The 22,718-nt window shown below is 44.5% G+C and overlaps 1 protein-coding gene across 17 annotated transcripts in view; it reads right to left on the bottom strand.

The window, feature by feature from the left end:
- DIP2C (DIP2 acetate--CoA ligase C (putative)) overlaps positions 1 to 22,718 on the bottom strand; it is a 387,622-nt gene that overhangs the window by 24,300 nt on the left and 340,604 nt on the right. For 10 of the 17 annotated variants that reach the window (XM_035252738.3, XM_035252739.3, XM_035252743.3 and 7 more), the window contains 3 exons: positions 20,391 to 20,561; positions 7,981 to 8,010; positions 6,551 to 6,612 (listed from right to left, as the gene is read on the bottom strand). In XM_035252738.3, coding sequence (XP_035108629.1) covers positions 6,551 to 6,612; positions 7,981 to 8,010; positions 20,391 to 20,561 — 263 coding nt within the window. The remainder of the gene's footprint in view (positions 1 to 6,550; positions 6,613 to 7,980; positions 8,011 to 20,390; positions 20,562 to 22,718) is intronic. The other 7 variants (XM_035252740.3, XM_078329407.1, XM_035252745.3 and 4 more) reach the window with 1 other exon arrangement.

Genomic DNA, 22,718 nt, shown 5'->3' with positions numbered 1-22,718 from the left:
GAGTGACCTACACACACCTGGTCGGGGGAGCCTCCTGACTGTGTCATCGTGCAAACATCACGAGTGACCTAAACAGACCTACACACACCTGGATGGGGGAGCCCCCTGACTGTGTCATCATGCAAACACGAGTGCCCTACACACACCTGGATGGGGGAGCCTCCTGTGTCATCATGCAAACACCACGAGTGACCTACACAGACATGGATGGGGAGCCTTCTGTACTCCTAAGCTGTGTGGTATGGCCAAGTGCTCCCGGGCTGTATGCCTGGACAGCACGTGACTACACACACTGTAACACAACAGCATTTCTGTATCTAGACATAGAAAAGGGACAGTAAAAAATGCTGTAAAGAGATAAAAAACAGTGCACCTGCATAGAAAACTTACCCATAAACAGCTTGCAGGGCTGGAAGCTGCTCTAGGTGAGCGGGTAGTGAGTGCACACAAAGGGCTAAGACCTCACCGGACGTGGCTGTCAACTTCATAAGCGCTGTGCCCGTAAGCGACACTAAATCTACATGAAAATTCCTCTGCTAAGTAAATTAACCCCCATTCACTGTAACTTTATGTTGTAAATTGCTAAAAGCTTTTTGACTCATTCATAAAAACAGATTAAAACATATTGTAGAGCTGTATAATTTTTCCTTATATTCTTCTAAGCTTCCAATTAAAAGCTTTTTAGTTTTTGAACTTTTTTTGTTAAAAATGAATAGACACACACATTAATCTGGGCCTCCACAGGGTCAGGATAACTGAAATTGCTGCCTTCCACCTCCACATCTTGTCCCACTGGAAGGTCTTTAGGGCAATGACATGCATGGAGCTGTGATCTCCTGTGGGAACAATGCCTTCTTCCAGAGTCTTCCTGAAGGACCTGCTGAGGTTCTTACAATTAACTTTCCCTTTTAAGTAGAGAGAACATACTCTAAGATCAAGACCAATGATAAGTACCTAAACCAGTTGCACAGCTGTCTTTTATCATAATCCAGTATTACGCATGTGCTGTGTACGATCCTACTTGCTGTATGTTTATATGGCTGGCAGCACAGGTTTGTTTACACTAGCATCGCCACAAACACAACGGCTCCAATGTCAAAAATTCCTCCATTTTCACAGGAATTTTTTGGCTTTATTGCAGTCTTGGGGAACCACTGTCGTTTAGAGAACAGTGTCTTGGGGACCACTGTGGTCCGTCATTGACAGAAACGTCACTACACAGCACACAACTTATTCAGTAAAGGAGCATGGGCTCCACTTACAGCCAAGTTCCCAGTCTGCTGAAACCACAGGCCATGATGAGTGGACTAAAGACCAGCTGGAGAACTCTGGCACCCTCCCAGCGAATCCTTCTCATGCACACATGTATGCACACGAATGTACTCACACACAACATACTTCCACATGCATGCACGTGTGTGCATACAACACAACTCCACATGCAAAACATAGGGCAATACTAAGACTCAATTTGCATGTGCAGATGCACATATATGCAACACACACAACTCACATAACCAACACACCAGCACAAATGCATCTGCATGCACACATGTACGCATGCAGCATACACACAGAAAACATTCAGTACACTACACTCACATGCACACTCACTTGCACATACATGCACATGAGTGTGCACTTGCATTCTTGCAGACCCTCATACACTTGTGTCACACACCCACCCACCCATGCAACATACACGTGCATGCTCATACTTGCATGTACTCATGTGTGTATAAATACATGCTGCATATTTGGATGCACACACAAGATGTGCAAAGCCATAAATGTACACCAGTCGAAACAGTCATAATTGCAACACACTTGCAACACACTCATGACACACATGCCTGTGTCTATTTTCAGCACACAACATACACGATACACTCATGCACATGCATGTGCAGTTGAAACACATGCAATATTGCACACACAGGCACACTTGCAACACAAAACAGCATCATATATACACAATACTCTTGCACAAACTCATACTCTCATGCACATATGCACTTACATCATACTTGTACCCAGATCACACTCACCATGCAACATGACAGAGGCAAGCTCACATACACACACACACATTCACTTAATGTGCAGACACTACATTCATACATGCAGGTACATATACCACACTCACATATGCACTGAGACACACATACAAAGACCTGACTGGGTGGAAAGCCGCTGTTTAGCTGTTAATCTTGATCTCTATCTTCACTCCTTCCATTCTGCTGCTAAGTCTCAAGTTTATTGATGCACTTTTATTCTGTGCCCCCTGCTCTCAGGATCTTGATACCTGGGCTAACCACTGAGTTGGAATTAATTTAATGTCTATGCTTTTCTGGTAATACTCTTTAACTATGACTTCAAGTCACAAGCCCTGAGGAAGCTAAGAAAGTTTTCATTCTCAGACTTTACACCAGGGTAATGTTCGTAAGATCTTACAAATTGCTGAAACTATTTCTTTTTGAAACAAGGTCTTGCTCTCCAGGCTGGAATACAGTGGTGTGATCACAGCTTACTGTAGCCTTTAACTCCTAGGCTCAAGCAGTCCTCCCACCTCAGCCTCCTGAGTAGCCAGGAATACCGGCACATGCCACCACACCTAGCTAATTAAAAAATTTGTAGAGATGGAGTCTTGCTATGTTGCCCAGGCTGGTCTCAAAACTCTTGTGCTCCAGTGATTCTCCTGCCTCAGCCTCCCAAAGCACTGGGATTACAGGTGTGAGCCCCTGTGCCCAGCCTTAAAACCGCGTCTTTAACTGTGGACAAATATCTATATTTTTTCCTATCTAAAGTCTGAAAAACTCAAGTATTCATGGAAAGACCAAATTGGAAGTCATGAGACACTACTGAATTCATTTTAAATGAATAACATTGTAAGGAATATTTTAAAAATGAACAGTCTCTTTCAGATAGTCTCAAAAGTTTCATCATTTCCTTCCTGCACATATGGGACTGTGATCTGTACCAGAAGCAGGGAGTGTGTGTCTCCTTGCTCTGTGATGCAGAAATGCTCTCCAGGGTGACCTGTGCAGATGCAGGTGGGTCCCACCCACCATGGCTCCATGAATAAAAAGGGCATCAGACACAGAGGCAGAAAACCAAGTAGAAATGGCTAACGGACCTGTTTGACCACTGAATTCCACAATGGTGGTCTTCCTCTGTAAGGCTTCACTCTCCTCCTCTCTCAAGGAAATTGCATGTGCATACCAATAAGCTAACCTTCTCCAGAGTAATTAGATGATAATTGGGCAGGTGCCTTGGAGCTCCCAAGTGAGTGTGCCATTAAAGTGACAGAACAGTAATTAATCCCGTGATAGAACCTAATGCAGATCAAGTGAGAAAACCAGCATCCCATTTTTATAGGAAGAATAACAAGAAAGAAATAGGGTCAATTTTTTTGGTGGCTCTCATTTCGTGCCCACCAGCTGCTGGCCTTGGACTGTCTGACTTTCTCACCCTCTATAGTCAGCTGCCCTGGGCCTGTGGATCAGAAGAGGCAAGTCCTCTGTCATCACCCAGCTGCCAGAGCTCAGTGACAGCATCTGCCTCAGTCTGACACTTAATAGAGTTCCTTGACATCGTCCTCACAGGTGCCTGGGAAGACTGGTTTTACTGCACCTGTTCTGAGCACCCTCAAAGCTCCTGCTGAAATGCAATTCCCAGGGTTGGAAGTGGGGCCTAATGGGAAGAGTGGGAGTCATATCGGTGGGTCCCTCAAATAGGTGTAGGACCTCCCTGGGGGTGAGCAGGTTCTTGCTCTACCAGCTCCCAGGTGAGCCAGTGGCTAAAGAGTCTGTTTCCCCCATCCCCTCCTCCCACCGCATGATCTCTGCACATGAAGCTTCTTTCTCTCCATTGTGAGTGAAGCACCCTGAGGTGTGACCAGAGGCAGATGCAGGTACACTTCCAGCAGAGCCTGCAGAACCCTGAGTCAAATACACTTCTTTTCTTTATAAGTCACCCAGCCTTAGGTGTTCCTTACAGAGACTGAAACGGACTAAGGCAAGAGGGAAGCTGAGGTGACAGAGAATAACACCTCATCCCAAAGGAGCTGACTTCTGACCTGTGTGACCCAGAGTCCCCTTCTACCAGTGGCTTCAGCACAAGGCATGTTACATGCTGGTAAAGGTCAGAAGTAACACTGGAGATTAAAGCTGGATGACATTTTTACCTGGGAATATTTAAGGGAGGTTTAAGGAAGGAGAGGGTGTTGGAGCTGAGCTTGGAAGACTGGAGGGAAGGCCCCTGAGGCCAGAATCCCTGGAGTGGGCTAGGGACCGTGGGCTGCAGGCTGTGAGTGGTTGCTGGAGGCACTGGAGGATGAGGGTGGGACACCCCTGAGTTCTCTGGACTGGGATTAAGGGAGAAGAGGCCCAGCCAGATGGAGGGGGCAGAGACAGACACAGTCAGAAAGGTCAAAGAAGAGAACATCGTGAGGAAAAAAAGGAAAAGGAATGAGAGAGTGAGAGCAGCCCCAGGAGCCGGGAGGGAAGGGTAGCATCTCTCACCCAAGTGCACGGGAGGAAGAGCGGCACCGGCTGCCTCTGGAGGCCAGCAGGGAGCAGTTCAGGGGTGCCCGGGCAGGGCCTGGTGAAAGGAAGTCCCTCTGCCATGCAGAGCTGGACTTTGTTTTTGTTAAGTAAACAAAACAGCTTTGTAAGTAAAATGCTGAGGACACAGGGAGGGTCTGAGTCTTGTGAAGACATCAGCATCCAAGGAGCTCCCCTTAGTGCTGCTCAGACAAAGGCAAGAGCCAGCACCAGGAGTGCTGACGGGAGCCATACGGTGGCGTGTGGGAACCTGACCTGGACGGTGCGCTCTTGTTCCCTACGTACACTCACTTCCATCTCAGATGCTCTCCAAAGGAGCTAGCAGCAGAGTCAGGGCAAAGTTTGCTCTTTGAGGGCCAGGTCATAGACAGAACTGCACAAATGTGTTCTTTGATGAGCTACTGCTCACTTCCTCAGGAAGTTATATAATTACAAGATGTTTTCCAAAGAATTCTTATGGGGAGTTAAGCAGATTTGTTTTAAAGCCCAAAAGTAATTATTTAGAAAATTGTACGCCCAGAAACAAGTTATCTAATCTCAAATGGCATTTCTGATTTCTCTAAGAGTTCCAGTCTGAACTTTGTCCCTGGCAGGTGGTGAACCTGGGACAGGTGATATCTCTGGCCCTCAGCCTGTAGGGCCTCTCTAGGGCTTCTAGGTGGCCACCACTTATCTGTAATTTCTTAACTGTGCAGCCAGTGGGTCTGTCGACCGGAGGTTCTGATACAAGAGCCACAGGGCGAGGCACACATCCACGAGTGTGAACTGTCAGGGTAGCCATGGCTCCTGGGCCTGGGAGCTCTCAGCCACAGGCTGTTTAATGCAGGCTGCAGGGCAGCATCTCTGCCTCCCTCCACCAGATGCCAGCTGAGCCACTGCTCACATTGTGATGACTGAAAATGCCTCCAGGCACACCAGACCTCCCCGGGGGCACAAGTACACACAGCAACACGTCACAGAGCAGCTGCTGATGGTGATAAGGGCAGACACCACATCCCACACACTTCACCTAAGCCACAGTGAACGGGAATGTCTGGTCACCAAGTGGAAAATGACCTGTTTCAATGGGGAAGTCTGCAGTAAAAATGACAGCATTCTTTCCTTCCTCTCTGGAGGAAGGTGAGCAGGTGAAATTTCATCTGAGCAGGTGAGATTTCTCTAAAGGTCTTTTCATCCTGCTCAACCCTATCATCCCTGCTTCCTGGAGACGTCCTCACACTCTCACCAAGAACTCCACTTTTCTTCTCCAGGGCCGCTTAGGAGGCCACATAGAAAAGGTGATCCCTAACCCCTATTCTAAGCACCTTCACAAAACATTTCCATTCATGTAAAGAAATGTGGGCATTTCTTTACATGAATGGGCATTTCTTTACATGACATTTTATGAGAGGTGCAAAATGATGCCTGACTAAAATGGCCAAGGAAAAGAACCAAGCACCTGCCCCCAGGTGAGACAGTCAGATAAAGCAGCTCTGGCCACATTCTTCCTGCCACTGCTGTCCCGCAGCAGGTTTCTTTTTCCCTTTTTTTTTTTTTTGAGACAGAGTCTTGCTCTATTGACCAGGCTGGAGTGCAAAGGTGTGATCTCAGCTCACTGCAACCCCTGACTCCTAGGTTCAAGCAATTCTGACTCAGCCTCCCAAGTAGCTGGGATTACAAGTGCCTGCCACCAAACCTGACTAATTTTTAGTGGAGACAGGGTTTCGCCATGTTGCCCAAGCTGGTACCAAACTCCTGATCTCAGGCGATCAGCCTGCCTTGACCTCCCAAAGTGCTGGGATTACAGGAGTAAGCCCCTGTGCCCAGTCAGTTTTCTAATTGCAAAGTTCAGGCCAATGCCTAACTCCACCACATCACTCACGACGGCCATGCTCTGAGCAGATAAACATCACACGCACCACTTCTCCTACACGGATACCTGCATGCAAGACCACAGAACAGAAAATAAAAAGGGAAACAAGAAAAAACCCAGCAGCATACAGTACCTGTCATGCCTCAGGGCCCTCATGTCCACGTAGACAGTGGTTGGGTCAGGTCCTGAGGTCCCCTGCAAGCAACAACACAGGGTGGTTAGTTCAAGTTTACATGGAAGATCAGGGTCAATGCTTCTTCTAGCTGGGAAACATTTCTTTGGTAAAATCTTAAAGTGAAAAATAAAACTAAAAGCATTTATACCAACAACCTCTCCAAGGCACCACCTGTTAGCTTTCAGTCTGATAACCTAAATTCCAGAAGGAATACCTGATTAGGATAATACTGGATTCACACAGCTTGACCACAGATACACAGAAAAAGGAGAGAGAAGAGATAAGCCACACACTGTGCCAATTAAAAGGAAACTGCCAGGATGGCGGCTGGAGGCAAAAGCAGGTGGGAAGGGTATGAAGCATCTTTGTGGAGAAACTTTTACTACATGCATACACCTTTAAAAACAAAAGGTATATTCTGAGGGCCCAGGGCAGTGAAGATGCGTGACGTGGACGGACAGGTCAGAGAGGAAGAGGTGAGGGCAGCATCTTGATCCTCCGGCCTCAGGAGGACATTTTTGTCCAAGACATAGGTCAGAAAAGGGGTATTTTGTCCTGGTAAGCTACTCAGGACTTTGTGGTCTGAGCCATCGGGGTGTTGATTTTACACAGGGATCCAGAAATCTTATTTTGGCACCATAAATTGCTTGAAAAATTATACCATGCTGACTTCTGACCAGTTACCTCTGTCCAGATAAGAGCAGTCTCATTACAAACCAAAATTGTATGTCCACTTTTTGGGAAGGCAATATAATACCTTGGTTGAAAAAAAGACTGAATCTACAATAAATTTACCAAAAATAAAGAATCTCTTCAGAATTCATTTGAAGAATTACACTAAAATTCTTCAGGAAAGAATTTCAGTTTTTGTACTAAATGCATAAAATTGTCTTACATTGTTTATACATAAGGAAAAAAACCAAAGACAATGTCATTAAGACATACCAGTACTTAGTAACCCTGGGCTGTGGTGTCTCACCACCGAGATCGAGAAAAAGAACAGAACATGCGAGTCAGCTGTGTAGCAAAGCCGCGCCACAGACCAGTGCCGAGCAGAGAACCAGCCACAGTGAGTAATGCAAAATACACAGCCACAGAGGATCAATTAAGAATAAACAAGCAAATGGAAAAGAGGTGGAGAATGAAATAAAACAGAGACGACCCAAACTGGCAAAGGATCCACTGACCGCACTATGGGAAGATAGTGTCGGCTCTGCGTGAGGCCTCAACGCAACACCACCGGTCTGGCAGCACCCATGATCCCGGGGCCCACAGACCCCCCAGCCAATCTCTGCACTCAACTGCTAGTCTGTCCCATGGCTGGATGCGTGCAAGGCAGCAGGGCTAGACAAGGAGGCACGGGTGTGACAGACAGGAAAGTCCCCTACCTGCTCGGCCAGGGTCCACAGCCTGTGAGGCTACAGCAGCAGAAGGGTGAGGACAAGAACAGAGGAGAGAACACCAGATAACAGAAACCCACACACACAACACACAGACACACATGACCCGACAGTGAAAAATGGGACAGAGAAGAGGGAAGGGTGGGGAGGAGAATGCGAAAAGCAGGAAACAAAATGAAAGGAAGATCAAAAACAACATCAAAGATGGAAATCATTAAAAATAATCACCGTATTGTTAAAGGCTAAAAGAAATGTTTTAAAGATGTCAGCGTATCCATAGAGCAACAGAAGAGGCAGCAGCAGGTGACTAGCCGAGTGACTTTCCAACACGTAAGGTAAACGGTGCACTGCATAGTCTCACTCACCGTGCTCTTTCTGAGGGAAGCAGGAGGGCAAGTTTTATTTGCTAAATCTACTAAGGTAGTTCCAAGTTTCTGATTCTAGTAACAAAGGAGGGCCTGCAGTGTTTACATCTTAAATTAGGGCTCTAGACCTATCCACCTACATGATCAGGCGAAAGCAGAGGCCACTGTGCATCTGAAGCCTGAGAGAATCTGACACTGAACTCTCCTGCTCAGCAGCCTCATGAGGAGTTTCCACTCCAGCAAACATCGTCTGTTGCTATTACCCAAACAGACACCACTTTTTGTTTTCTTCTCCTCCTCATCTTCCATGGGTGTGGTCTCTGCCTGCTGCCAGTATTAAATCATCTACCTCAGCTGCTGGACAATTCCAGAAAGCAACCTGGGCAAGCTTCTTGGATGCAAGGTATTTTTCCTTATGTCACTTAGCTGTCTTTCCCAAATATTCCCAAGAGGTACAAAGAGTAGACAATTTTCCCCAGGTGCCTGGACCGATGCACACCTGTTCTTTGTGTGTACGGCCCAGCAGCCACCCACACCCCATGATGACAACAGGCAGACATTAGAGACATAGCCGCAGCAGCCAAAAGGGAGTTCTGAACTGGGATTCTTCAGGCTGAAATTTGGTAACAAAGCCAGATGGAAAAACTGCCACCACTCACAACAAAGCCAAGTCTATGAAAATAAGCAATGACTCAAGATTTAAAAAGAAAACATTCATGATTCCACTTTTCTCTGTTACTTCACTAGGGTAATTATGGCTACCATCCTCTCTCAGCATCCTTATCTTTAAAAAACAGAGGCAGGGGAGGCCGAGGCGGGTGGATCACGAGGTCAAGAGATCGAGACCAGCCTGGTCAACTTGGTGAAACCCCGTCTCTACTAAAAATGCAAAAAGGTTAGCTGGGCATGATGGCATGTGCCTGTAGTCCCAGCTACTCAGGAGGCTGAGGCAGGAGAATTGCCGGAACCCAGGAGGCGGAGGTTGCGGTGAGCCAAGATCGCGCCATTGCACTCCAGCCCGGGTAACAAGAGCGAAACTCCATCTCAACAAAACAAAACAAAACAAAACAAAACAAACAAACAAAAAAAAACAGGCAGGGCATGAAAACAGAAAATAATTGGTCAATAAAGGCATGTACATTTCAAACACATAATGGATTTTTGCTGAATATATTCACGCTGAATGCAGTGATTTAAATAACCCTTCCTTCGTGATTCCTTGAAACCTAAATATTAACTGGAATGAAAGTAAGTCAACATTCTCTCTAAATTATCTTGCTTCAGAAATTCTATTATAATGGCTCAAGGTAGTATCTCAGAAAAAAATGTGCATGGCTAGTACTTCCTTCCCGTCTTGCATCACATGGAGGTGGCAACACTGCACCTGCAGCCAAGTGGGCTGAAGCGTGAATGGAGTAGAATTTGTGAAGGAGGTGAAGAGGAAAGATACAGATGACTCCAAATTACAACATTCCTGAGCTACAAAGTCTGAAATTTCAAGATACATATTGAGTGAGTATTTAACAAAATCTTCATATTGCCAAAGAATGCCATCCTTAAATAAAGAGATCCCTAATGCAAAAGAGTGCCTCTCAGTACTCAAGAATCAAATACTTGCAAAAAGGATCCACAGAAAAACAACATTATCCATTTCAACTAAAACATATCAGAAATAAGATAAAGCATTTTTGAAATTCCAAGTTATGGAAATGAGAAAAAAGGAACCACATTAAAATTCAGTTACATAATAAAAACATTAAAGACTCAGCCTTCCATATCCCTGATTTTTGCATCTTTTGATTTAACCAAACTTGGTTCACAAATATTTGAAAAAACTGCACTAGTACTCAACAGGCACAGACATTTTCTTGTAATAATTCCCTGAATGATACAGTACAACTATGTACACAGCATTTACATCACATTAGGCATTATGTCATTTAGAGATGTTTTAAGGTACGCCAGAGGATGTGCATAGGTTCTATGCAAATGCTGTGCCATTTTCTAGCAGGGACCTGAGTGTCCGTGGACTTAGGTATCCATGGGGAGTCTGGAAACCTGTCCCCTGTGGAAACTGAGGGACAAATGTATATACCAAAAAATAAGTTTCTTACTGACATAAAAGTATTACACCAATTAGGTATTAAGTGCTTTTGGAACAGGTGAGTTGTATTTAAATCTCAGCTGAAGATATACAGACTCACACCCCAAATATCAGCACAGAAAACACAAAATGGCACTAATTTTAGCACTTAAGCTGATTAATGATTATCCTTTTCAGCAATTCACACACCATAGTGTTAGCATAATCTAGTACTTGCACATACCATAGTATTAGCACAATCTAGTACTTAACACATATTTCTACAGTTAAGTAGAAATGTGTGAAAGAACGAACCAGCTCCAAAGAACTGACACTGGGCTTATCTAGTACACTAGGATAGTCTGAGAAGACAAGAAAAAGCTTGTGTTATATGTCTCCAGGCAAATAATATTCCTGAAATTAAAAGGGAAAATGACATACAATTTGACTACTTCTTTGTACTCCTCTTTCCAGAAGAATTTCTCTATTCGCATTACATGTAGGGGCTATGGAAATGTAACAGGCTTGGAGGAGCCTTATTGTTGTACTCTGAGTCATCTTTTCAAAACAAGTAGCGAAATATGACACGTCCCTGCCCGAAGCCCTGCAACAATTACCCACTGATCTTGGGAAAAGGACCAGTGCTTCATGCATCCCTCTGTCGTCCTCCCTCTCCTAACCCTCAGAGGTTGCAGGGGCTTCAGCTCCACTTCCCTGGCCAGAGTGCTCTTCCCTCCCCATTGTCGTCAACGCTAACTCATCTTCCTGAACTCCAGCCAGCATCTCCTTAAAGAAGCCTGACTGGGAGCTCCGCCCTCCCTGTGCTGCACCGGATCACCAGCCGCTGGACACTGTCCTTCACACGGTCTGTGGCAAATGTCCGCCTGTCCTGCACATGGGAAGGCCCACCAGGATGAGGCTGGGTCTGCTCTCGCTGCTGTGAAATACCTTAGACTAGGTAACAGCTGCTCACAGCTCTGGAGTCCAGGAAGTCCCAGATCAATGCACCTGCAGAATGGATGAATATGTTCCTTTAGGCCTCTTGCATGAGGGTGGAAGTCTCATTTGTGAGGGTGCCTTTTTCACGATCTAAGCACCTTGTAAAGGCCTATCTTATTCTACTATGTTAGGAATTCTATTTCAACATACAAGTTTTAGGGGACATAGACATTCCACCTCAGCAGTCATGTCGGCTACAGTCATTTGCTTTTCACGTCTTTCTGGTGCAACTGCTGCAGGTTCTTGTCCTTGTTCTTTGTTCCTCCCTTCCTGCCTCCTTTTCTCATGAATGGAAAGAATATTTTTGTATCTCATTTTACCCTCTGTGTATTAATTTTTTGCATGATTTATTGCATTCTATCTTCACATAGTGTTATAAAAACGAAGAAATCTTGCAATGGTGCATTTCCAGGGCCCTTCCTGTTTTCTCATCTGCTATTCCTACATATGCTATAAGCACATCAGCTGTTAATATTTTTGCTTTAAACAGTTAATACTTTTTAAACAAACTGAAAAATACTGACATGTCTACATACTGATAGATTCTAAAATGTTTTCTTGTGTTTATCCATTTTAGTATTCTTCATTTCCTCTTAAAAATTTGGGCTTCATTTTGCCATCATTTATTTTTATCCCAAGACATTCTTACCATTTCTTGTGATATGTGTTTGCTGATGGATCCTCTAGGTTGGCTAAGTATGTGCTTTTCTCTTCCATTCTGAAGGCTCTCCTGTGGATAAACAGTTTTCTCAGCAGCCTGCATGGGCAACTCCACTGTATTCTGGCTTCCTGCACTTCTGATGGGCGCTCAGTATCATTTTTATTATTCCCCCCATGTAGCTTTATTTACACAGCTGCTTTAAGACTGACTCTGACAGTGACTTACAGTGTTTTGACAACAATGTGTCTGGGTGTGGTTTCTTCTCATTCACTCTGCCTGGAGCTCACTGAACATCTTGAATCTTTGCATTAATTTTTCCCTTCATTCCTGGCCACAGGTCTTCAAATTGTTCTCCTGCCCTGTTTTCTCTCACTCACCCCTTCTGGGTCTCTGATCGCTACAGGTAGACCACTGACGTCCCACAGGCCTCAGACACTCTGTTCCACTATATTTTCATGCCTTTTCTCCTTGTTTTATGTTTGGGAAATTTCTGTTGATCAGACTTCCAGTTCATTCAATGAATCTTCCCTCTGCTGTGTCTACTCTCCTCTTAAACCATGTGAATTTTATTTCTAATACTACACAGTTTTCATTTCCAGTATTTCCATTTTGGTTTTTTCATAGTTGTTATCTTTGTGCAACACCCCCCAACTCTTCATAGATGTCGTATACTTTTTCAACGACTTCCTGCTCACAGCTATTTCAAAGCCTCTGATAATTCCAACGTGTCTCTTCTACTGACCCTTCTAGCGGCCATGTCCTCTCATAAACATGAGTCCAATTCTCTTGCTTCTTCTAATTTCTGATTATATAACACAAATAGTGTTTTATGAACAATGAAGACTGTGTTTAAAAGAACAGTAAAGATTAAATAACATTTACCCCCAGAATTTACAAGCCAGTGGGCAGGATCTGGACACTGGGCCTGAGCACTGACACTAGATGTCTTCTATGCTTTACGGCTGAGAGATTGGCTCTCCAAACAGTGGGAGACTCTTCTCACCTAGGGCTTTGCTGCCGGCTCTGTAGGTAACTGGGTGATTCTCTCTTCTCCTCAGTCTCACCTCCAGCCTTTGGAAGGCAAATATGTCACATATGGTGAAGGGCAAGGATGTTGCAGAGGGATGTGCTATACCCTCATCCCACCTCCATTGTTGAAGTGTGAGTGGAGTGCCCACAGTGATCCGGGCTGTCCTGGAGCAGTAAGCGCGTGGCTCTCTTGAGTGATCCAGGCTGCTCTGGAGGGGCAGCTAGAGGCTCTACTGGGTGATCCGGGCCGCTCTGGAGGGGCAGCTAGCGGCTCTATTGGGTGATCTGGGCCATGGAGGGGTAGCCAGCAGCTCTCTCAGGTGATCACGGCTGTCCTGAAGGGGTAGCCAGCAGCTCTGTCGGGTGATCCAGGCTGCCCTGGAGGGGTGGCCAGTGGCTCTGCTGCTCACCTTCTAGCTCTCCAGCTCTCCAGCTCTCCAGCCCTCAGGAGCCCCTGCTTTTTGCACACTAAACGTCCTGAGTGCCTCAGAGAAAATGGATCCACTTTTAGGGCTCCCCCTTCAGATGCCAGGTGCCTGTGGTTTTATATTCACTAGAATACAAAGGCCTAGAAACCCCAGGTTGGTGAGAACGTTGGAATGCTCATCCACCTTACAAACCAGATACTACCATTTACATTGTTTAAAAAGTTCAGAAACTTTTTGCTTTATCATTTTTTATGGTAAATTCTTCCTCCTGGCTCCTCTGCCATGGGTAAAACCACATACAGGTCTCAGATTGCCAAAGGAGCCTTCCATTGCTTACATGTCAGGAAACTGGCTGATGTGCAGGGTAACTAGAATATGTTTTCCATGATCCCAGCATTGGCTTCCTTAGCTGGGACAACATGTATCAGCAGGAGAGGGTATACAAGTTCCTGCTGGCTGTGGCTCATTCCCTGAGGCTTTCAAAATCCCCAACAGCACCTTATTTTTTAATTTCCTTCACCTAAAAGCAGTATAGGGGGACAAGGACCCTGAGAACTCAAGTTAATGAAAGTCTTATTATAACTATTTGAGAATTAGTTAAGATTTACATCATCCCATGAGCCTTCTACATTTATACCCCTTCCACCCCTGCCTTTTTTTTTTTTTTTTTTCCCAGACGGAGTCTCACTCTGTTGCCCAGGCTGGAGTGCAGTGGCACAATCCCAGCTCATTACAACCTCTACCTCCTGAGTTCAGGTGATTCCTCTGACTCAGCCTCCTAAACAGCTGGGATGAGGGGCGTGTGCCACCACACCTGGCTAATTTTTGTATTTTCAATAGAGACAGGGTTTCACCATGTTGGCCAGGCTATTCTCGAACTCCTGACCTCAGATGATCCACCCTCCTCGGCCTCCCAAAGTGCTGATATTACAGGCTTGAGCCACTATGCCCAGCCCACTTCTTTCTTTTCAACAATCCACTCTATTTCTATTACTAAGGTGGCTTTCTCTTTCATTGTGTGAGTTTCAAGATTTAAGGGTCACTGCAACAATTACTGTTGATTTGATCCCACAAAGCCGCTTATAATAAAGCTGCCCTCTAAGACAAATCAGTTATTTTTCCATATAATAAAAATCAAAGTTTCTGTTTATGTTTTTTTTTTCTAATAAACAAAGAAATGAGCTCTCTTGGAAAACCGAAGACCTCATGTTTTTCTTCCCTTCTACAAGAAGGAGGATGCTGATTTTTCTGTTATAGCGAACAATATCTCTAAATCTAATGCAACAGAAGACATTCCAGCTTATGTTTTTGAAGAGTAATTGTGGCTGTGAGAAATATATTTCCAAATATTAATAATAAAATGATACCATCTAATAATCCTAAGAAAAATTTATGTGAAAGCTAATTAAACATAGAAGTCATAACTTGATCTTTCTAATGTCCACTTTTATCATAAATTCAATAAATTGCAATTGTTTTAAAGTCATTTTTACAGCAAAAGATTCTGGGAAATGTTACTCCTAAGAATAACACATAGCTTTTACTTCTAAATTTTGTTGACTTTACCTCCTAGCTTTGTCAATTAGGAAAGTTCACTTAACTTCTCAGGGCCTTCATCTCTCTTCTTAAAATGACTAAGGACACTGAATGAGCATGGGAAGACCTAACTAGATGCTGTCTGAATCCCAGCGGTCCAATGCAATTACTAAAGAATGTATTTTTCAAGCATGAATGTCTCTTTTCTTAAGGTGCAAGCCCCAGACTTCCTGTTTGAGATGAAAATGCTGAAGGCTGAAGAACAGTAAACCCTTGCCTTTCATTTGCAAGGAACAGTTACAAATGTCGTACAAAGCTTTTAGCTGGTGAAGATTCACACCAGGGATTCATTTTAGAGAAAATACAACATGCCAAGTTATTTTCCATGGTAGACTAGACTCTAGTCAAGTAAGTAGATGTTTAATTTCTCTAATGTGAATCGTATTTACACACAGATTGGTAGTTAAGGGAATCACTACTTTCACGAAATGTGTGCAACATCAAGAGGCGACTATGTGATTATGTGAGATGGCACTGGACACTCGCAGAGATTCTTTGGTAAAACCATGTCCTTGGCCAGGTGCGATGGCTCATGCCTGTAATCCCACAACTCTGGGAGGTTGAGGCAGGAGGGTCACTTGGGGCCAGGAGTTCAAGACCAGCCTGGGCAACACAGTGAGACCCTGTCTCTACAAACAACAACAACAAAGAAAAAACTGTGTCCTCTAACACAGCTACTCACAGAGCAGAAGAGACACGGCCATGTTCATAAATAATTATAAAGCAGGTAGAAAGCGTGAAGGAGGAGGAACAAAGTGCCCTAGGAATTTAGAGGAAAAAGATCACTGCAGCTGAGGGCGTCCGAGAAGACCCCACGGAGGGGACCCAGGCAGAGAAGCAGTACGAGGGCAGAGCAAGGTCCATCCAGGCCGAGCACAGTGTGCCAGGGTTACAACACAGAACAGGGAAGACTGCCCAAGACAGTGGCTTAGGAAACACTGCATGAAGGGGAGGCAGATGCTTGGGACTGGATGGTGGGAGGACCAGAGTGCTACTGATTAAGATGGTTTTTGCAAAGTGAAAACAAACCCCCAATGTATGTCTGTACACCTGTAACATTTAGTGTGTCAGATATGTTTTAAAAAGTGCTTGTCCAGGTGCCAAGTCAGCACTGGTAAAACTGCATGTGGCTTCCCCTTGATGCAGCACTGCTCAGTAGCACCAGCGAGGCTACTGCAGTAATAAAAATCATGAACCACGCAGCTCTGCCTTCCCCAAAGACCAGGGGCCCTTCTGAAAGCGATGCCACTGACACGTCCTAAGCCCTGGTGCACACAGGTGAGGCTCCCCTTCTCGTGGACAGTATTCTTTGCTGAGTTTGCTCCCTATCTCCTGGAGCTAAAACTCTTCCCTCACTCCATCAGGTGTCTCAGATAAAACCCTTCCCGCCCTCCATCAGGCATCCCCCACCAGAGCACAGTCAGGGAAGGCCTGCTGGGGTGCGGGGGTGCGGGGGCACGTGGGCTCCAGTGGAGAAACCGACGCTGTTAGGACACAGTCCATCAGCTGAGAGCAGACATGTCCCTGCTTCCACACTCGCTCAATGCTGCTGTTTCAAACTGAAAACTAAATTTGTCAACATCTTTAAATATTTAGTTACGAGGTTTGGAATTTCGGGAATATCTTAATTTTTTGTGTTTTTGATTTTTTACATCAAATGATGGTGATTATCTTGGGGTAGATGGGTTTATGAGTGTCATTTATTTATGAGCTAAGGTATATATTCTGATTTTGTTTTCTAAAGTAAATATTTTTTATAAAGAAAAATAAATCCAATGTATACAAAATTCAGAAACACTTCAGGCTTTCCTTATTACCACTCATTAGAACTCAGTGTGGTTCGTACATTTAATGTATCAGGCATGTCCTGTGTGCTGGGCTCTGGAGAGCTGGGGAGTGAGAAGCTGGTTCTGCCTCTGGATCCAGGCTTCTCCCGCTCTGCTTGCTATCACCATCATGTTTAATTCTGCAAAATTTTTAGAAAATGAATGTTTCCAAAGACCAGCTCTGCCTGAAGCCTTTGCGCTTACTGCTGCCTTCACTGGACTTCCGCACATCTTCAGCCCTTCGCTGTGCTCTGCTGAAGTGTTCCTGACCGCCTGCCCCCAGGATGTCCCCCTGTGCTCATGGCACTCCAGCCTCTTACTGCCTACTTTTACTAACAATTACTCACTTCCTGAAAAAATTATCTACATGCTTACTGTCCATCTCACTGACTATGAGAAATGTTTGATTGTGGCACAAACTTTGTCGTAGTAAAATTTGACCTAGGCTGACATGAGCCCCTTCACACCTGGGTCTACTGCCCTCCTTGCTGCAGGAGCACTGCCACATGCGATACTGAGCTGTGGCATGACGCATCACATCTGTGCACGTCACCTTTCACAAAGCCAGAAGCCTAATTCTGAGGCACACCTACCCTCAAAGGTTCTGGCAAGGGGAGGTAAGCCTACACTGCTTTGTACACAAATTTAATTTCCCCCTGCTAGTAGACACGTTGATACTTCCAACTATTTTCCAATACTATTCAGACAAGGAAACACTGACTGAAAGGAGCTGTGAATAGGGCAAATAAGTAGAAAACCGAACATGTACAAAAATGCTTAAAGATAGTGCCAAGATTGCAAAGTAGCACAATGACCCATGATTAGCAATAGTGGATTTTGATTTAGCGGTCATATTGATGAAACCGTCTTCTGTACAAGAATGTACTGCTATTTGCTATTAAGAATACAGAAGAGTCCTCAACATTCTCACAGCACACATTCATTCAACATCCACCATGTGTCTGGTCCCGCTCCAGTGCCAAAGTAAGGACGGTGGCACGCTGCAGATGCCTCGCATCAAACACCCGCACCCCAACTCTGTTCTTCACTCTGTCCCTTTCCCTCACAGCAAACACCCACACGCCGAATCTGTTCATCATTCTGTCCCTTTCCCTTGCGTCAAACACCCGCACCCCAACCCTGTTCTTCACTCTGTCCCTTTTCCATGCTTTTTTTCTTTCATCTCCATGTTTTGGTTCATCTTTAGTGTATTTTGTCTTCTTCTACTGTGCATACTCCTTTCTTGTAAACCATGTGAAAACATTTTTGGATCCAGGTGGATAGAAATAAATGAAAAATAAAGAGGAAAATAAATGTATGTACTCTGTAAGAGGCCAGTGTTGCACAAAAGGCTTTAGAACTCTGTTAGCTGTTGGAGTGCACAGTGCTAAGTGTTACTAAGTCAGCACTAAAGCAACTCTGCTCTTCTCCCTTGACCCCCAGCCTGACATTTTAAGAGACAAAGCCAGAAGCAGCAGCCTCACATTGCCATTGCCCATCTCTCATAATTCAAGGATTTGCTCTTGCCCAAGGGTCCCTGTGGCTGGTGGGCAGAGGCAAATGGGACATCACACTATTGCTGAACTCATTTATGAAGCAGATTTCTGCATTTCCTATTTCCCCTAATGGGATAGATGGCAGTAAACATTTATGAGGAACAGAAAATGGTGAAAAGGGAGAGAAAACTTCAATATTTTAAGAACCTAGTTTAGTGAAATAAATCTAATTCTTTTTTTTTTTTTTTTGAGATGGAGTTTCGCTCTTGTTACCCAGGCTGGAGTGCAATGGTGCCATCTCGGCTCACCACAACCTCCGCCTCCTGGGTTCAGGCAATTCTCCCGCCTCAGCCTCCTGAGTAGCTGGGATTACAGGCACGTGCCACCATGCCCAGCTAATTTTTTGTATTTTTAGTAGAGACGGGGTTTCACCATGTTGACCAGGATGGTCTCAATCTCTTGACCTTGTGATCCACCCGCCTCGGCCTCCCAAAGTGCTGGGATTACAGGCGTGAGCCACCGCGCCCAGCCTATAAATCTAATTCTTAAGATGACCTCTTAGAAAAGGTTAATTTTAATCACAGGACAAGGTTTACCTGGCTCTTGAGAGAAATTTGGTAATTTATAATTTCTTAAAAATGGAGCTATTGTAATAATTAAAAGAGAAGGAAAACAGAAACAAGGAACACCACATCTAGGAAAAGTAAAAAAAAAAAAAGGCCAGGTGTGGTGGCTCATGTCTGTAATCCCAGCACTTTGGGAGGCCAAGGTAGACCGATCTTTAAGCTCTGGAGTTCAAGATCAGCCTGGGTGACATGATGAAACCCCATCTCCACAAAAAATAGGAAAATTAGTCAGGCGTGGTGGTGCGCACCTGTATTCCCAGCTACTTGAGAGGCTGAGGTGGGAGGATCGCTTGAGCCTGGGGGTGGGGGTCGAGGCTGCAGTGTGCCAAGATTACGTCACTGCACTCAAGCCTGGGTAACAGAGTCATACCCTGTCTCAAAAAAGAAAAAGAAAATTAAATAAAGCTTTTTGTAGCTACTTTTTCTGAAGTGATCTCAGGACGAGAGGAGGTTCCCTCCTCTGACCCAGTGGCCAACTCCAAGCACCTAGACAGGCATAAAAAGGGCGGAAAGAACTTTTGGAGGCTCACCCAGCAGCAACTTAAACAATCACTCTGTGATCACCCAGCAGCAACTTAAGCAATCACTCTGGGATCACCCAGCAGCAACTTAAGCAATCACTCTGGGATCACCCAGCAGCAACTTAAGCAATCACTCTGAGATCGAAAGTAGGACAGGGGTGGGCAGAGAGGGAGGTGGAAGTGATGGCACCAACCATTTGCCTCAGCAACACCTGCTGAGAAGGAAGCCCTTATTCTCTCAGGAACCAAATCTGCAGCTCTGCCTGGGGCTGGCCAGCCACTCCTAATGTGGTCTTACTAGAACGTCCTCACTTACACCCATTTCACAGAAATGCAGCTTTGCTGTTTCTAAACTGCCACTGCAGCAGAAATCCCAGAACCTGCTCAACGTAATTCCTACAGAGATTGTCTACATACATGAGACTAAGTACTTCAAGAGACAGATTCCTCAATCTGTCTAGTATTAGACAGATTTATCTGACTTAACAAGTCTGACAGCAGGAGTCTGGACAAACTACTACTCCTGTCATAAAAACTAAAATGTTCTAGGACAGAGTAAGTGCTATGAATGCTTGTTATGAATAATAGATATGAATGCAGACTGCAGGTTAAAAAACAGAGATGTACACCAACCGCAAGCATGACTGAAAGATCTCTTCTGAATGTAGCTAAGCATCAGCCGAGGGAGACGGGTGGAGACAGTCTGTGCTGTGCCCACCCCTGAAGCCACGCTGTTGACTCAGTGCCTGTGATGGTGGCGAATCTCACCTGCAAGCAAATTGCCAGGTTCACCCTGCAGCCAAACGAGGTGCTGACGGCCCGCGGGTGAAGGCCCAGGTCCTTAAACAGCTTTGAGAACGACTGTGTGAGTGCGATCCGAGGCCGCTCTTCTGCCACAACCACACAGGTCCTTACTCGGGACAAGTCCAGCCCTCGAGCCTGGAGATAACAACAGAGAAACTGGTGTTAAACCTTGTCCATGTGCTGAGCTTGGAGTGAGCCAGAGATTCCTTCACTCGGATCCCTGCATAAACACTGGAAAACTCAACACAGCTATACAACTTGTGTCCACTTCATTAACAAATCCAGGGTGTTGGTGAAAAAAACACACAGCTTATTCAAACGATTAAGAACGAAATTATAAACATGTCTCAAACAGCCACCTGGAGCCACATAACTGTGATGAGGAAAAAGGTTGAGGAAAAGCAACTTCCTGGATGAGACGATTAAAGGCAGTTTGGGAAAGGAGAGGCATCTGATACATTCTTGTGGGCACGGATGTACAAGAACACACATTGGAAAGAAACAGGAAAAATCTACACATTTTAAAGAGATGGGGTCTTGCTATGTTGCCCAGGCTGCAGTTGAACTCCTGGGCTCAAGAGACCCTCCCGCTTTAGTAGTCTCCCCACTTTGGGCTCCCAAGTAGCTGAGACTACAGGCATGTACCAACCACCACACCCAGCATGAAAACCTACATTTTAATATATAGGAATATAAAACTAAATTTTTTAGACAACTTCATATAGACAGTGCTCCATTTATGTCCCTTTACACTGAGAAGGTCACAGATAAATTCTCACTCTCAAGCGTGTCCATTTCTACAGTAAGCATAAGATTAAGAACATCTCTCAGTTTCCACACCAAATTTAGTCAGCTAAGCACAACAGCAAAAGTCATACAAGGATTTCAAGGAGTTAAGCGCAGCTCGTTCTGTGGTAAAAGCTGGCTCTGCCTCGGCCAAGTGGAAGGAAAAGAAGTTAGCAATAGGCTCATGAATGTGAAGGTGAACCGTGAGTGACCACGTCTTGGAGTGGAAACCAGAGCTATTAACAGGGCAACCACCAAAACCCCAACTGTCAGGTCCTTTGAGCCCTTTCAAGGTAGCCTCGGCATGCGGACAACTGAGAAGGGTCCTGATGAGGAGACACAGCTCTAGCTTTGGAATTTGCTCTCCATGTACAGGCATGACTGCACACACACAGTTAACCAGGAAAAACTCAAGTTAGTTAATTCAAATTACATACTCACATATGTGCATGTCTGAGAGGCAGAGCCACATGCAGCTGCAACAGCAGGTCTGAAGCCAAAGATTCTAAATTTGGCTCCAGGTTCATTCAAGGTAAGAACCTGGAAAGGTAGCTTAATTTCTCTGTGACATAACTTTCCTCATCTTTAAAATGGAGACAATAACGGCTCCTATATCAGAGAGCTATTGTAAGGATTAAATGAATATGTAAAATGCTCAGTGACCCTCAACTATGTCATTACTATTTTATTTTGGTTATTTATACATGTGCCTACAGGAAGTTCATGAAAATGCACTCACTTGCTAATATAATACAGGTGAAGGTGAATAATATTTTGTAACTTTTTTCTACAAAACTTAAAATGATTGCACAATTACTTATGTTACATGAAGTTATCTTGCATTTTGCTTTTCTGATCAAGCTTAATGCATTAGGAAGACAAAATGCAGGACAGATAAATGTACCGCTGAGCTATTTATCTGTGTGTAGACACAAACACAAATATACTCTGTCTATATACAAAGACATATATACATCCAAACAGTACATAGTCAGTATTGAAATCTAATCAAAACTGGTCATAGGATTATTCCCTCCTAGTTACTTGGAACTAAGGACTACTTAATTTACCATGAAGATATACCTATCAAAATGTCCTTGGTTTAAATGGAGGGAAATGCTACTAATCTTACATAATGGCAATTACTAAAAAACAAAACACAACACTGTTAATTGTAAAACAAATTTAGCTCAGGGTCCAGACCTACAAATCAGGGTCTCCAGGGAAAACAAAAATGAGTGGTTAAATTCAAACCTACCTTTTTAAACACCAATATCAGATAAAGTTAACACCACCTAAGAGCTTCTAAACACTGAACACTTCAGAACACTGAAGCCACCAAACAAACAAACAAACAAACAAACCAAGAAACAAATTCAGGATCTTTCAAGTAGACCCAGTGGAATGATAGACATTGAAAGTATTTAACATTCTGGCTCGTTGCTGTCTGTGGTTGTGGGGAAATATTCATGTTAAAAACATTTTCATGTTTTGACAGGTGGCTCA

This window comes from Callithrix jacchus, chromosome 7 (genome assembly GCF_049354715.1).
Source record: "Callithrix jacchus isolate 240 chromosome 7, calJac240_pri, whole genome shotgun sequence".
Taxonomy (NCBI): Eukaryota; Metazoa; Chordata; class Mammalia; order Primates; family Cebidae; genus Callithrix; species Callithrix jacchus.
The sequence above is the reverse complement of the archived record's forward strand: the minus strand, read 5'-3'. Positions and strand labels throughout refer to the sequence as shown.